General features: G+C 41.4%; 1 protein-coding gene across 2 annotated transcripts in view; it reads right to left on the bottom strand.

Annotated features, from left to right (window-relative positions):
• The window catches only part of ston2 (stonin 2), a 143,168-nt gene that overhangs the window by 18,926 nt on the left and 106,908 nt on the right, over positions 1 to 17,334 (bottom strand). For both annotated transcript variants that reach the window (XM_048600326.1, XM_048600327.1), the window contains exon 5: positions 8,598 to 10,901. In XM_048600326.1, the coding sequence (XP_048456283.1) occupies positions 8,598 to 10,901 (2,304 nt within the window). The remainder of the gene's footprint in view (positions 1 to 8,597; positions 10,902 to 17,334) is intronic.

The raw sequence follows: 17,334 nt of genomic DNA, 5'->3' as shown, positions 1-17,334 counted from the left end.
ATGTGGTATACTGCATCCGCTGTTCCCGTTGTGGCCTCCTCTACATCGGGGAAACCAAGCGGAGGCTTGGGGACCACTTTGCAGAACACCTATGCTCGGTTCGCACTAAACAACTGCACCTCCCAGTCGCGAACCATTTCAACTCCCCCTCCCATTCCTCAGACTACATGTCCATCCTGGGCCTCCTGCAGTGCCACAACGATGCTACCCGAAGGTTGCAGGAACAGCAATTCATATTCCGCTTGGGAACCCTGCAGCCCAATGGTATCAATGTGGACTTCACAAGCTTCAAAATCTCCCCTCCCCTGACCGCATCCCAAAACCAGCCCAGCTCGTCCCTGCCTCCCTAACCTGTCCTTCCTCCCACCTGTCCCCTCCTCCCACCTCAAGCCCCACCCCCATCTCCTACCTACTAACCTCATCCCGCCCCCTTGACCTGTCCGTCCTCCCTGGACTGACCTATCTCCTCCCTAACTCCCCACCTACACTCACCTTTACTGGCTCCATCCCTGCCTCTGTCTCCTCTCCACCTATCTTCTCCTCTATCCATCTTCTATCCGCCTCCCCCTCTCTCCCTATTTATTTCAGAACCCCCTTCCCCTCCCCCATTTCTGAAGAAGGGTCTAGGCCCGAAACGTCAGCCTTCCTGCTCCTCTGATGCTGCTTGGCCTGCTGTGTTCATCCAGCTCTACACCTTGTAATTTCAGATTCTCCAGCATCTGCAGTTCCTGCTATCTCTGAAACAACTGTCAGCAATGAATGTTTTACAAAGAAATAAGCAAGTTCTAAGAAACTGTTGGATATACTTGAAAAGGATGCTTGGAATTTTAACGTTCAATGATGATAGATCGAATATAATAGCATATAAGTTTTTTTAAAATTATATGTTGATTTATTTTAAATTAATAGGGAATCTGTTATCACATAATATAGTCAGAAGAAATGCCTGAGACTGCTGGAATGAGGGAACAGGAGATCGATATATTAATTAAAGGTTAATTGGTAATGAATTGGTTATACAAATATGGGGAGCTATTACTTGGGGTGGGTGTGCCTGTGTGTGAGAGTTCTACGGTGAGTAGTTAATTAAAATAATGCTCTTACTAAAAGTGCAGACATGGACTCAATTTAAAAACGGGTATCTTCTCATGTATAGTCATAAAAAACTATGCTACAAGAGGAAATCAGAGACTGGGAATTCTGCAGTAAATAACTCACCTCCTGACTCTCCAAGGACAGTCAGCTATTTGCAATGCACATCTTCCTGGGTTTCTGGATTAATAGCAATAATTCCATGAGGCCATCACCTCAGTTGTGGCCTGACCAGTAGTTTATAGAGTTCTAGCATAACCACCCTGCTCTTGTGTTCTATGTCACAACTAACAAAGACAAGTGTCCCATATGCCTTTTTAACTACCTGCCCTGCTACTTCCCAAGGTCCTACCACTCATAGCATAATCCCTTGACTTCTTACCCTTCACAAGTGCATTACCTCACATTTTTCCAGGTCAAATTCCATTTGCCACTGCTATGCCCACCTGACCAATCCATTGATATATCCTGCAGTTTACAGCTATTCTCCTCTCTATTTACTACCTCACCAATTTTTGTGTCACCTGCGAACTTCTTGAACATGCTCCCTACATTTCAGTCCAAATCAGTAATATACACCACAAACAGCAAAGATCCTACAGATCCTCCAGTCACAGAAACATCCTTCTACCATCACCCTACTTGCTTCCTACCTCTTAGCCAATCTTGGATCCAACTTTGCTACTTTGGAGGATCCAATGGGCCATTACTTTCATAGAATCATTCAGTACAAAATCGACCCTTTGGCCAATAAGTTTACACTGACAAAAACTACTCTAAATCTGCACTAGTCCCACTTTTCAGCACTTGGCCCTTAGTCTTGAGTGTTATTACATTTCAAACGCTCATCCATGTACTCTGAAAATGTTGTATGGTTTCTTGCCTCAGCCAGACAATGAAGTCCAAATTTCCACCAACTTCTGGATCAAGAGATTTAGTATCAAATCCCTTGTAAACCTCCAGTCTTTGACCTTAGATTTATGCTCCCTTGTTACTGATCCTTTGACTAAGAACCGCTAATTTCTATCCATCCTTCATCATTTTCTACACATCAATTAGGTGCCCCCACAGCTCTAAAGAAAACAACCCAAGTTTATTCATCCTCTCTTCGTAGCTAGACTGCTCTGTCTCAGGCAATTTCCTGGTGAATCTCCTCTTTATCATTTCCAGCACAATCATATCCTTCCTACAGTTTGGAGACCAGACACATATGTGGTACTCCAGCTGCGGTCTAACCAAAGTCCTTTAAAGCACCACCATAATCTCCTTATTCTTATAAAGGCACAAGTCACAAGAGATAGTAGGAACTGCAGATGCTGGAAAATCTGAGATAACAAGGTGTAGAGCTGGATATGATGCTGCTTGGCCTGCTGTGTTCATCAGATGTTGAAAGGGCTATGCTCTGAAAGCTTGTGATTTCAAATAAACCTGTTGGACTATAACTTGTCCTGTGACTCCCGACTTTGTCCACCCAAGTCCAAAACCAGCACTTTCACATCACAACTGATCAAGGCAAGTGTCCCATATGCCTTAACTGCCCTATTAACCTGTTCTGCCACCTTCAGGAATCTGTAGGTAAGTATTCCCAAGATTCCTCCGAGTTTTCTGGTGTCCTGCTATTCCTTCAATACACCATTGCCTTGCTGGTTCTTCCAAAGTGCATCATCTCATACTTAGAGTTAAATTCCGTCTGCCACTGATCCGCCTATCACAGTCCTTTATTCTTTATTCATTCATGGATGAGGACATTGGTGGCTAGGCAGCATTTATTGCCCATTCCTAATTGCCCAGAGGGCAGTCAAGAGTCGAACACATTGCTGTGGGTCTGGGGTCATATGTAGGCCCGACCAGGTAAGGATGGCAGTTTCCTTTCCTAAAGGACATTTGTGAACAAGGTGGGTTTTTCCAACAATCAACAATGTATTCAGGGTCGTCATTAGACTTAATTCCAGATATTTATTGAATTCAAATTTCACATATGCTGTGGCGGGATTCAAACCCAGGTTCCCAGAACATCATTTGGGTCTCTGGATTAACATCGCCTCCCCTGCTCACTGACTAATCTATCTATAACCTAAGATAAGGCCTTCTTCCTTACTATGAAACACCCAGCCAATCTTGGTGTCATCCACAAACTAACTTACCATGACCCCCAAATTTTCTTCTATATCATCATTTATACATTATTACGAACAATAAGGCACCCAGCACTGACCCAGTATGCCACTGGACACTTGGCTTCTAGTCACAAAAATGGTCTGTCTCATAGTACTAAGCCAATTTGAAATCAACTGGCCAAGTTACCCTGGACCCATGTGAGACCTTGTCAAAGACTTTGCTGAAACCCATATAAACTATAACAACTGTACTGCCCTCATCTGTACACCTGGTCACCTCAACAAATGCAATCAAATTTGACCTCCCTCTGACAAAGCCTTGCTGACTATACCTGATCAAACCTTGCCTTTCTACATGGAAATTAATTCTTTTCTTTAGAATCACATTAGCTGTCCTCCAGTCCTCTGGCACCTCCCCTGTAACTTCCTCACTTTTATCCCACAGCAGCCTGGGATACAACTCATCTGGACCTGGTAAGGTGGCAGCGGGGTAAGTCGCTCCATTCAGAGTTCCTCTCTGCTTGCCAGTTCTCTTTCCATTTCTTTCTTTGTCCTTCCTTCTTTTTCCCTCCTTTCTTCTCTCTCCTCTGTAGTAATTCTATCCTACCCCTTTTAACTACCTACCTAAGGAGTCAAGAAAGAGCCATGTCATGACCGGAAACCACGTTGCGGGAACTGAGTGCGCCGGTTGTGTCCCACAGTGATGGCGGATTGAGTGTGGGCCAGAGTGACGGCAGCGGATCAGGAGTGCGCCAGCGAGATCAAGCCAGTGAGGCAGTGGTGGTGAGGGGGGGGGGCCAGTGAGGCAGTGGTGGTGAGGGAGGGCCAGTGAGGCAGCCTGGAGTAGGACACTGGCGGCGGTAGCATGGCGAGCGCTGGAAAGTCTGGAGTAGGACTGCGGCAGTGAAAAGGAAAGATGGACTCTCTTAAATTATTTTTTTCCTTGTCTTATTCTAAGTTAATATGAATGGTGCCATGTATGTATGGGAAAGGTACACATTTTCCACAGTATTTTTAATTTGAATACACATGACAGTAAATGATTCAAAACTTTTAACCCTGCCAAAACGTCCAACACTTCCTCACTCCTGATGTCGAAACTGCTCAAGAGCCTTTCAGTCTCTCTTTCCGAATTCAGAACCAACATCCTCCTGCTCCAAAGTGAAGACAGATGTGAAATACTCATTTAACACCCTAACAATGTCCTCCGGCACCATACATAGAGTGCCACTTGGTCCCTAATGGGCCCTACTTCATCCCTGGTTATCTTCTTCCCCTTGATGCATGTATAGAATATCATGGGATTTTCCCTAACCTTACTGCCAGTGTTTTCTTATACTGCCAGTGTTTTCTTAAAGTTCCCTCTTTGCTCTCCTAATTGCTTTCTTTAGCTCCTGCCTGCACTTTCCATACTCCACCTTGCCCTCCATTGATTGGCTCCCTCTGTAACTGTTAAAAGCCTCTTTTTACCTTCTTATCCAGACCTGAATATTCCTAGATATCCAGAGTTCTCCGGGCATCACTATCATTCCTCCTTTCTGCTTTCTCCACTCTTATACAATCAGGCCATTTGTTTAACCAGAGCTTGGCTGTGCCTGCACATTTCACCCTGAAAAGAATATGTTAGTACTATATCCTCACTAATTGCATTTTGAACATCCCTCCCCTGTGTTCTGCCATAAATTTACCCAGAGTAGCTATTCCCAGTCCACTTTGGCCAGATCCTGCCTTATTTTAATAAAATCTGCCTTTCCCCAGTCCAAAATCCTTCTTTGCAGACAACCTTTTTCCATTCTCGTAACAAACTTAAATCACGCTATGATGCGGTTACTATCACAAAAATATTTTCTCGTAGCTACCTCACACATCTGTCTGACTTTGTTCCCCAGAATTGGGTCCACCACAGCACCATCCCTTGTTGGATCTTCTTTATGTTCATATAAAAAGCCCTCCTGAATGCATTTCACAAAAGCTATATCCTCTAAACCCATTACACTATTACTATCCTAATTAATATTGGGGTAGATGAAATCCCTTAATATATTAACCCTATTATTGTTTTACACAGCGCAGTGAATTGTCTACATATCTGCTTCTCCATTGCTTGCTGACTATTTGGGGGTCTATCAAACACATCCAGTAGAGTGATTACCCCCTTTTTATTCTTAGGCTCCACCCACAAAGCCTCATTTGAATATCCTTTCAAGATTTCATTCCACCTTACTGCAATAACTGACTCCTTAATGCAGTATCACCTCCTCTTGTAATGCCTGAAGATCCTATACCCAGAACATTGAATTGTCAGTCCTGCCCCCACCTCTGTGATGGAACAGCATTGCAGTTCCATGTGACAATCCATGTCCTTAACTCATCTGTCTTAACTTGAATACTCCTAGTGTTAAAGTAGAAGTTATCCAACTTCACTTGAAACTCAACATGGCTGAACTCCCTCTGCCTTGGTTCCTATACTAAAGTATGCTGTGATCTTATTGTATTATCAATATGTATTCCCTCTCCTGCAAACTAGTTTACATTTTTCCCAACAGCACTTGTGAACTCACCCACAAGATGTTGGCTCCATTCTGGGTCAGGTGCAGACCGCTCCACTTGTACAGGTCCCAACTTGCCCAGAAACAGTCCCAGTGATCAAGAAATTTAAAATTCTCTCCTGCATCAATTTTTGAGCGTTCATTTGCCCTATTCTCCTATTTCTGTATTCACTAGCTAATAATACTAGGAGTAATCCAGAGATTACAACCTTTGAGATCCTACTCTTTTGTCTACTGCTTAGCTCCTTAAATTCTTGATGCAAGACCTCATCCCTCATTCTACCTAGGTCATTGGTACCACCATGTACCATGACCTCTGTCTTATCATTCTCACCCTTCAGGATGCCCTGCAGCCGCTGAGTTACATCCCTGACCCTGGCACCAGGGAGGTAACACACCATCCTGGAGTCATGACTACCATCACAGAACAACTGTCTGTTCCCCTAAATAGTCAATCCCCTATTACTATAACTCCTACTTTCTTCTTTCTCCCCTCCTGTACAGACAGGCTGCTTGTGGTGCTCTGTCTGCACTCCCTTGAGGAACCAGTGCCCTCATTAGCTTCCAAAATGGAAAACCAATTTGTGAGCAGGACCTCATTAGCTTCCAAAATGGAAAACCAATTTGTGAGCAGGACCCCATGGGACTCCTGCACTATCTGCCTAATTCTCCTTGACAGCCTGATCTGAAACACAGAGCTCAAGTTTCTCCAGTTGGGAGCAGTCCCTGCACATCAGGTCCTCTGGGATGCCAGTAGGGTCCAGGATTTCCCACATATGACAGATCCTGCATTTCACTGAGCTGACATGATTTAAACTTGAACTTACTTCGGCTTACTTGTTAACTTTTCTAATTACTTAATCTTAAATATATTCCTTTTACCTTGACTTTAGTCTATTTCTCTTATTCTTTGACTTTTACTTATCCCTAGTTCTTCTCAGTTAATCCCTTAATAATCTCCCAGCCTTTGGGTCTTGGTCTGCTCCTGCCCCACTGATCTGTGAAAGTAGTATGAAAAACACGACAGCAGAAAAAAAAGAAAAATCTCCTTTTCCCCCACTTCACAACTCTCACATTTACAAAACTACCACACTGCACACGCTGCAGCTTGTACTTTCTTGACCAGTTTTCCATGAAAAACTTGATCAAAAGCCTGGCTATAGTCAATGTCAACCACATCAATGTATTACCTTCATTCCTGGTCAGCTCCTCAAAACATTTGACCAAATTGGCCTTCCTTTCTGTAATTATTGCAATGACATCAGCCAAATGGTTGTTCCCTGATTAGGGCTATTAAACTGTTCCAATCAGGGATCTCTGTCTGGCAGTTGATAAACAGGAATGTCAAGTGGATCTGTTGACTCTGGAAGTTGGCTCTGAGGAAGCTGGACCAGTGTCAAATCCTATGCACAGATAAATAAAGGGTGATTTGGTGACCGTATACTGGCCTCTAGAGTTATTTCATTTTCCATGCTGACCATCCCTGATGAATCCACATCTTTGTTGTAATAGTCAAGTCTAGAAGCATCAAAAAGCATAGATAAGGCATTGAGCAGATGAGCTGAGGCAGCAACAGAGTTCTGAAATGTTCTGGAAATGGTACTATTTAGTCTTAGAGATGATGATGATAATTGTAAAGGGGATGCAAGAGCAAGAGCTTGTGCACAGATCTTTCAAAGTGATAGACAGGTTAACAAAGCAGTCAATAAATTATATGGAATCCAGGAATTTATAAACAGACATTTCGAATTTAAAAAAAATTGGAAGTTATGATAAACATACATAAACAAATTCACACTTCCCCAGCTAGAGTATTATGTCAAACTTCTTTTGGAAGAAGTTGAAGGCTGCTGAGAGTCAAGAATTTACTTAACTAACTCCAGAGATGAAGGGTTAGTTATGAGCACAGAATGGATAGATTGGGGTTGCTCTCCTTCGACCAGAGAAAGATAACAGGAGACTTGATAAAGATGTTTAAAATCAGGAAAGCCTTAGGGAAATAGACCAGCTGCTTCTGACAGCTGAAGGATCTATAACCAGAGTGCACAGATTTAAGATGATTGGTAAAAGAAGCAGATGCAACATGAAGAAAAACTGTTCAGGCAAAGAGTAGCTGGAAAGGTAACTGCCTGGTAGGCTGGTGGATACACAGCCTCAAAAAAAGGATAAATACACTGATAGAAAACTGCAGAAGTATGAAATCTAAAGAACAATTATACACCTGATGGGGCAAATGCCCTCCCGTGCTACAATATCCCATGACAAGCGAACTTTGCCCTTAATGTAACATTCGCAACAAGCATAATGAGATTGCTCCAACACAACTCTCTGAAACAAAGTAGAACCAACGTGGGTAGGTATTTCTCTAATAGGAATAATTTCCACTTATGGTTATTACAGTTATACAGCTCTGATCACTTCTACTTTTGCACAATCTTTTAAGACTCAGGGTACAAATATGACCAGTGATGTAGAATTCATGAAGGGAAGTGTTTCAATTTCACTCATCCCAAGTTGATACATAAAGTGTTTGCAATAGGAGTTATTTCCATTACCTTCCACAATTTTAGATTGTGAGTAAGCAAATGAAAAAAATAAACTTTTGTTTTTAAACTATACTGTATCAATACGTAAATGATATTGTCATGAATTCTTTCAATACAAAGCTTGACTACCAACTTTATGGAACTTAATTTGTGTCAGGAGACATTAATCGTGGTACTTTTAACTTTCTCCTTTATAGCTCAACATGTACTTTAGCGATAAGACTTAAACTGGTCAGGGTAAAACTTTAACAGTAAGAACTTCCACCCATATACAATAGTTGACTGCCACTCACCTGAATTTTTGTCTGGGAGTCTGTTGATTCGCCAAACAATAGCCTTAAAGGCATGTTCGTACTTGGCACTTCCCAACGTTACTCTCATTACAGGCTCTGAGCCAGACACGCTAGCACTACCAAAGCTGGCACTCCTGTTAACTCTGGCTTTCAGGGACTTTTCTCGTAACACGCCTTCTCGTCGAAAGTTCTTAACCCAATCTGTTGGCACTGGATACCGAATCATCACATTTTCACAAGGCGTTGCTGCAAACTGATCCCGATTGGACACAAATCCTGCTGACATCACCAACCAAGACTGAAGCTCCACTTCAGCACCCTTAACAGTTGCTAAGGTTTTAAGGGAGAAAGGAAGTGTCTTTTCACCAAAGGTAGTCCTGAAACGCATTAATTCAAACCTATGACCATCTAATGGTAAAAACTTAATTAATCTGGAATCTTTGAATTCATCAACAGCCACACATTTATGGAACTGGCAGTCGTTCATTTTAATCCACTTAGTTGTGGTTGTGGGAATAATGTCATGCCTTGACACAACTTCATGTCCCTTCATCTGAACATCATTTAAGCCTATTCTACATTCTGGCATCCCAGACACAAAAGCCAGAACACTGACATGGGTGACCACAGAATGTTGGATGAGTCTATTCTCTGCTTTAGCCACAATACCTTTAAATTCATCCTGTACTTCCACAGTTATCTCTTCTTCAAAGTAATTAGCACAAATATCTCTGACACTTGGCAATTTCATTAGTGTATCCTGAACTGTAGTCACAAAACTTACATAATCTTCATAACTTGTGGTGCCCAGTTTCATCACCTGCACCCGGACTGGTGTCTGTACTACTGTTAGCATGGGATGATATTTCCGCTTTTCCTTGTATGATACTTGATCTATTCTTATAGTGTGTATTTTCCCATTTTCATCAAAGTTCTGAAGTTTCAGTTCAGACAGCTCATGGCAGGGCAAAAGTTGAACTTCCCGAAAAGGCTTCTCAAGACCCTTTTCATAAAAGAGTTGTAAACATCCATTATCTAGCATTTTCACATATATAGGTCCCCAGTGTCTTGATGACATTATGTTCTTTTTTTCAGGTATTCTCAACATCATTGGCCAACCATCCATAGGCTGCAGGTAGTTAAAGTTAAATGTATAGCTTTCTGCCTCTGGGGAATGCAAAGGATCATCAGGTAAAGTAGGACTATCAAGTTGGTCTGTATCCACAATTTGAATTTGCTTAAACTGAGTTAGAGTTTCAAGATGAGGGCTGTAGTTTATTGGGTCATCTGTAAATGTGGCATTTAAAGCATTACCTAACATAAAAGAATCTCTTTGACCATTGTTGCGAGAACTGGAAAATGAGGAGTCTGGACAGTGATCAAATGGCATAATAGAATCCCTTTGACTACTGATTTTTGCATCATTTACAATTGCAGAAGGAAGTTGTGAGATCATATCTTCAGAATTCATGATTACAGAATAATTCATCTGATTATTAGGTTTTCCATCAGGAAATGGGGGAATCAGATCCTCATCATCACTGAAAATAATAGAATCCCTTTGATTTCTGACTTTTATATCAAAAAATGAGGACACTGAATTCAAAGAATTAATGAAAACAGAATCCCCCAGACCTTTAGTACTTACAGCAGGAAGTGGAGAGGCCAGATCTGGAGAATTCTTGAACACAACTAAACTCCTTTGATCATTTGAATTTCCAAAATATGGGGAAATAGAATCTGGAGAATGACCTGATGTAGGACCAGAATCCTTTTGGCAACTGGGATGTGAATCAGAAAATGGAGAGTCAGGCACATTTTGCTGTTGAAAGATCTGAGATGTGTTTGCTAATGAGTTCACCGAGGCTGGCTTTTCATTTTGGTCAAAGAATGCTTGAAATGGATTGATTGGTGATGGCTGGACATCACGTAAAGCTTCATCCAAGAAAGGGTTAGTAGTGCGAACTGGTGAAAATGGGTTTATGGTTGGACTAATCAGTGCAAGTACGTCGTTTTTTTCTTCAGCAGAAAAATCCACCAAATTATTCTTTGATGCTGTTTTTTCATTGCTAGTTTGAGGCCCATGGAGAACCTTGTCATTTTCTTGAGCTGTGGAGTTGTGTGAAATTCCCAGTTTTAGAAGAGATGTTTGTACTGGTGAAACAAGATCTGGATCATCATCAAATGTCACCCAACTTGAAAAGCGTGCTGTTGACATTTTGCACCCATTCAGCTGCATGTTATCAGGATTTTTATTCACTGTTTCCATGCTAGTTCCATTGTGATGATAAAAAGAGCCTGTATCTGAAGAAAAAGAAACAATATTAACAAGAGTTAAAAACGAAAAACTGTGTGTATGCTAAGATATAGGAACAAAAGAAGAAAATGCTAGAAATAGACTATGTCTGCAAGTTTATCACATCTAAAAGTAAGAGTCAATATTAGTATTTCTGTCCAACTTTCATAACGTCAGGATTGACTGATATTCTGGGATTTTCCATCAGTTTAAAAAGATCCTACTATCCAAAATCCACAACCCACACCATACAGCCATCATAAGAGCACTTGTGGCAATGGTTCGCTAAAAAGAATATAATCCCATGTGTAGAGAAGGCTGAAACGGTACTGAACAAAAGAACTATGCAAGTAAGAACACGTAACTTTTATTACAACTACAAAAGCTGTGACGCAACAAAGTGTAATGAGAAGTACTGCAAGATCTTACAAATAGTTTGAATACAATTCTATGGAAACCCAACTAATTCAAAATACTTCATTAGGAATATGGTCAAGGTACTTTGAGGGATCATTTGTGTGATAAAGTTAATATACAACATTTTGCTCCATTATCAATTGAGAATTGGTGTTGCCTGAATTTGGAATCTTGGCAATGTACCTGACTGGGTGACATCAAGACTGGGTTGAATCAAAGTCTCCAAGGTATACAGGGACCACGCCTACACATTATTTCTCCTGCTACAATGCCATTCAGGCTGCCCGGTAAGCAGCTGGCAGTGCTGGTCACACCACAAAAGAGGTACAAAGTATTTTTGAATCAGGGATAGTAGGAACTGCAGATGCTGGAGAATCTGATACAACAAGGTGCAGAGCTGGATGAACACAGCAGGCCAAACAGCATCATAGGAGCAGGAAGGCTGACATTTCGGGCCTAGACCCTTCTTCAGAAATGGGGGAGGGGAAGGGGGTTCTGAAATAAATAGGGAGAGAGGGGGAGGCGGATAGAAGATGGATAGAGGAGAAGATAGATGGAGAGGAAACAGACAGGTCAAAGAGGCGGGGATGGAGCCAGTAAAGGTGAGTGTAGGTGTGGAGTTAGGGAGGAGATAGGTCAGTCCAGGGAGGACGGACAGGTCAAGGGGGTGGGATGAGGTTAGTAGGTAGAAGATGGGGGTGCGGCTTGAGGTGGGAGGAGGGGATAGGTGGGAGGAAGAACAGGTTAGGGAGGCGGGGATGAGCTGGGCTGGTTTTGGGATGCTGTAGGGGGAGGGAAGATTTTGAAGCTTGTGAAATCCACATTGATACCATTGGGCTGCAGGGTTCCCAAGCGGAATATGAGTTGCTGTTCCTGCAACCTTCGGGTAGCATTGTTGTGGCACTGCAGGAGGCCCAGGATGGACATGTCGTCTCAGGAATGGGAGGGGGAGTTGAAATGGTTCGTGACTGGGAGGTGCAGTTGTTTATTGCTCGTGACTGGGAGGTGCAGTTGTTTATTGCCGCGACTTCAAAATCTCCCCTCCCCCTACCACATCCCAAAACCAGCCCAGCTCGTCCCCGCCTCCCTAACCTGTTCTTCCTCCCACCTATCCCCTCCTCCCACCTCAAGCCCCACCCCCATCTCCTACCTACTAACCTCATCCCGCCCCCTTTGACCTGTCCGTCCTCCCTGGACTGACCTATCTCCTCCCTACCTCCCCACCTACACTCACCTTTACTGGCTCCATCCCCGCCTCTTTGACCTGTCTGTTTCCTCTCCACCTATCTTCTCCTCTATCCATCTTCTATCCACCTCCCCCTCTCTCTCCCTATTTATTTCAGAACCCCCTTCCCCTCCCCCATTTCTGAAGAAGGGTCTAGGCCCGAAATGTCAGTGATGCTGCTTGGCCTGCTGTGTTCATCCAGCTCTGCACCTTGTTGTCAAAGTATTTTTGCACCCATTGGACAGACTTTCCCTGTGGGAATGAGCAAACTTACACAGCAGGACGTTGATTTGGCAATCCCACTTCCAAATGACTTTGCCAGAGGAGAGGTCATTCCAGTAACAGTTACCCAATTAACAACAGTGATAGTCAATTTGACAGTTAAGCAGTACTGGCAGACAGGTCTCCTGTTGAGGCCATGTCCTGAAGATGGCAGGAGGTTGCATCACGGTCGTGGGGGGGGGAGGGGGAGCTTCTTTAGCCCTGCTTCCTATAACCCACCCAATAATACTGGAGCCAAGTCTGCCAGATTGTTACAGCTGCAGCCACATTCCACCACAATGAATATTTTTGCTGTTGAGGATTGATCCTCCCCAAGGTTGTCATGACTTTCCTTCCTCTGTCGCCAATTTTTAGTTAACACCACCACCCTTCCCAAAGGCATCATAATCATAATTACATGTCCACAAAATACAAAATCCCTACCCTCGCAATATCTCAAAAGCAAGCATTAATTTCTTACAAAAATAGATTTTGTTTTTGAAGAAATAATGTACATAGCATGGCCAAACATTTTCAATTTAAAAATCCACATCTTTCTGCCAGCTCCAGTAAGTGTAAACATAGAAGGTTGAGAATTATTTTCATATTAAAATTAAATGAAGAATGCTAGGAAATTTAAAATCTTTTCACTTGCCAAACATTTTACCAATTTTTTTGTTACTGTATTGCAATAATTGTGATGCTGTATTTCGATTATATCTACAATTTAAAGTTTATTGGACTCAACCAAGCATGTATTCTGGAGCTGAAACACTGACCATCTTTCCATTTCTTCCAGTGAGTACCAACATAAAGAACATAAAAGAGCAGGTCTGAGAGGATCAGTATGAACTGTTTCATTTTTTGTAATTCAGTGGCAATTTCAGGGCATTTTTATACCTATTTATATCAAGCTTATATTCAGATAACCAGCGGAAAATGGGATTTAAAACATTTTACTATTATTTTTTCATGTTCAAGACCATTCGTAGTACTTTTATTCAATTACAAACAATGCGCTGAATTTAGCTACAATCCCATTTTCACATAATAAGAGGCTATAGCACCACAGTATGGCTAATGCACATTTCTCAGCAAATTCAGGTGCTCGGTTCTATTGTATAAAAAGGGAAATTATTGGCAATAACAAGATTCATATGCACTGATATTTTGAATACAGTTTCATCACGGCACATCATGATGAAAAACTAAGTTCTTACTGAAAACATTAACTCCCCACATGTTAAGCATTTAGCAATGCAGCTGTGCATAGGTCTGATGCAGATTTTCTGTTGTGAATGCTCCAATTTCTCTTTAGTTTCTAGTTCTATCAAAATCGTCCCTTTGCTTTTCATTAACAGGATAGGTGATTAGCCTAAAGAAGCTTTGCATGCCCTTGCATTTATTGTTGGACTTTCTTGACATGATGACACAGTTGAAATGGTGAACTTTGTGGGATGAGTGTTCATTTGAACATCATCAAGTTGCATTTTAGAGGTAACAAGGTGCAGAGCTGGATGAACACAGCAGGCCGAGCAGCAACGGAGGAGCAGGAAAGCTGACGTTTCGGGTCTAGACCCTTCTTCAGAAATGGGAGAGGGGAAGGGAATTCTGAAATAAATAGGGAGAGAGGGGGAGGCGGATTCAAGATGGATAGAGGAGAAGATAGGTGGAGAGGAGACAGACAGGTCAAGGAGGTGGGGATGGACCCAGTAAAGGTGAGTGTAGGTGGGGAGTTGGGGGGGATAGGTCAGTCCAGGGAGGATGGACAGGTCAAGGGGGCAGTATGAGGCTGGTATCCCCCCCACTAACTCCCCACCTACACTCACCTTTACTGGCTGCACCACCGCGTCTTTGACCTGTCTGTCTCCTCTCCACCTATCTTCTCCTTTATCCATCTTCTATCCGCCTCCCCCTCTCTCCCTATTTATTTCAGAATCCCCTTCCCCTCTCCCATTTCTGAAAAAGGGTCCAGACCCGAAATGTCAGCTTTCCTGGTCCTCTGATGCTGCTTGGCCTGCTGTGTTCATCCAGCTCTACACCTTGTTACCTCAGATTCTCCAGCATCTGCAGTTCCTACTATCTCTGCATTTCAGACGTCCTGTTTTATACAAATTCTGAGTAAATGTATGAGACATGCCTTATTTAGTAAACAAAAACAGACTTCATGATTTTATGTCTTGATTACATGTACTTGTTTTTGGCAGAAGGCAGTTTAAACAATGTAAATAATGGTGTGGATTTGAAAAGCTCAAAAATATTTATGTTTGTTTAACATTACAAAATACGTAACCTGTTCAATAAGCATCAATTTATCATTTATTGATATACATTTACATTTAATGCAATTATTAATATTAATGCATTTTTCCACATTAAATTTTAATGGAATAAAGGCAAAATACTGCGGAAGCTGGAAATCTGAAACAAACACAGAGAACACTGGAGAAATTCAACAGGTCTGGCAGCATGTGTGGCAACAGAAACAGAATTAGCATTTCAAGTCTGTTATGAGTCTTCTTCAGAACTGTTCAACTCTGAAACAGTTCTGAACAAGAGTCATACGGGACTTGAAATGTTAATTCTGTTTCTCTCACCACACACGCTCCCAGACCTGCTGAGGTTCTCCAGTATTCTCTGTATCTGTTTTATATTTTAATTGGTTGCATTTAATTCTATTTCTTGCTATTTTCACTTAATTAGCTTATAGCATCAGAAGTCACTGAAATATATTTATTGAAATTTTAAGAATTTTATCCTGACATAGCACTTCAAGGTAAGGTGTTTTACAGAATGATTAATGAAAGTATATAGCAGTAGAAGTAGCTACTTGCAGCATTATAACACTTTCACCTCCTACACATCGAACATGTACAAGCTTGTTGTTCTGTAGATTTAGGTCTTTGGCTGAAAGTCTTTACTTGCTAATCTTGCTTGGTTTTATAGGGAAAACATGTTGATTGAAATTAAAGGATAAAAATCAAAAGCTGAGGTCTTGGCTTCTCAGCAGGATCTAAAAATTTCATTTGAAAAGAGTAGGTAAGGTGGAGATCCAATGAATTTAATAATTATGCTTTCAGAGTTATAATTTCACACAGAATATCAACCATGAAGACATATCAACGGCCTTTCCTGTGTAATTTTCTTCCATCCAGTGCCAGAAACTGGATATCTGTCCCTTTTGCTTGAAGAAAGTCAAAGTAACATTAATGATTACCTGCAGAACCAAGAGCCACCAGATCATACATTAGGCCATGGGAAGGCTCTCAGCTCGTCTTTTAATATGTCAGTGTACATGTTCAAGATACTTCTGCACTTTGAACAATTATTTTGTGAAATGTATCCTCATTATAGTAATGCCCAACTGTAATGTGCTGTTAGACAAATTACTAAACAAACAAAACAACAACTTGCTGTTATAATCTGTTGCATTTCCTCACACGTCGGAGCCCAACAATAAAATTTCTACATCCTAATAATACACCTTCATACTCAAATATCACATGTCAAAAGTTTACCAGGCTCAGCCAAGTCAATTGAGAAATGAAGAATGAAGGAATCATTTTGTTCATTAAATCTCAAATATCTCTCCTCTTATAAAAACTTCAAAATCTTCTTCTAATTTATCATAAAATCATAGAACAAAACAGCACAGGAGGTAGCCATTTGACTCATTCTGTCTGTGCCAAGTCCTAAGAATAACAAACTCATATGTCCCTCATTCAAACTCTCTCCAATCCAATGCACCAAATGTTCCAAATATGTTCTTATAGTAAAAAAAAGATTAATTAGGATTTTGTCAGACTTAATTAGCCTTGCAGCATAAGTGAGCAAAAATCGTTGTTAAATTATTTCTAACCTCACCAAATTGTTGCCCTTTTCAACTTTACTGATAGATATCTATTGTGGTCATATTTATTACTCCCCATTTCACTTTACATTACCTTTAGATTATCCAGCATAAGATTCTTGTGCAATGTCTTAATTTGGTGAGATTCCTTTGACTGCAGTCATCTGTCTTCTACCAGACACTGGACAATATAACATGGCATCATCCACAAAACCAAAAATATATCACGCAATGGAAGTATTCTCTACTTTATTATTTATAGGTGGCATGAACAATATAGACATTGTGGCATTCTTTATGGAAAAATTGATTCAGGAACGTAATCTTTCCCACACATCTCAAACGATCAGCACCGAAAGTCATTGCTGAAATGTGCTGCCCTCTGAAAATGACACTACAAATTCATTAGGATAACTAGAAATGGTTGTGAAATAATTCAAACAGTAATAAAAAAGTGAAAATGGACATCAGTTAATACTTCTCAAAATTTTTTAAAATCAATAATCATAAACTACAGCTGTTGTGACAATCAACAGAAAATGGGCAATAAGTCCTTAATGATGCACTCAGAGATAGAAAGAACTGTCGATGCTGGAGTCTGAGATACCACACAGTGTGGAGCTGGAGGAACACAGCAGGCCAGGCAGCATCAGAGGAGCAGGAAAGCTGACGTTTCGGGTCAGGACTC

This window comes from Rhincodon typus, chromosome 8 (assembly GCF_021869965.1).
Source record: "Rhincodon typus isolate 14 chromosome 8, sRhiTyp1.1, whole genome shotgun sequence".
NCBI lineage: Eukaryota > Metazoa > Chordata > Chondrichthyes > Orectolobiformes > Rhincodontidae > Rhincodon > Rhincodon typus.
The sequence above is the reverse complement of the archived record's forward strand: the minus strand, read 5'-3'. Positions and strand labels throughout refer to the sequence as shown.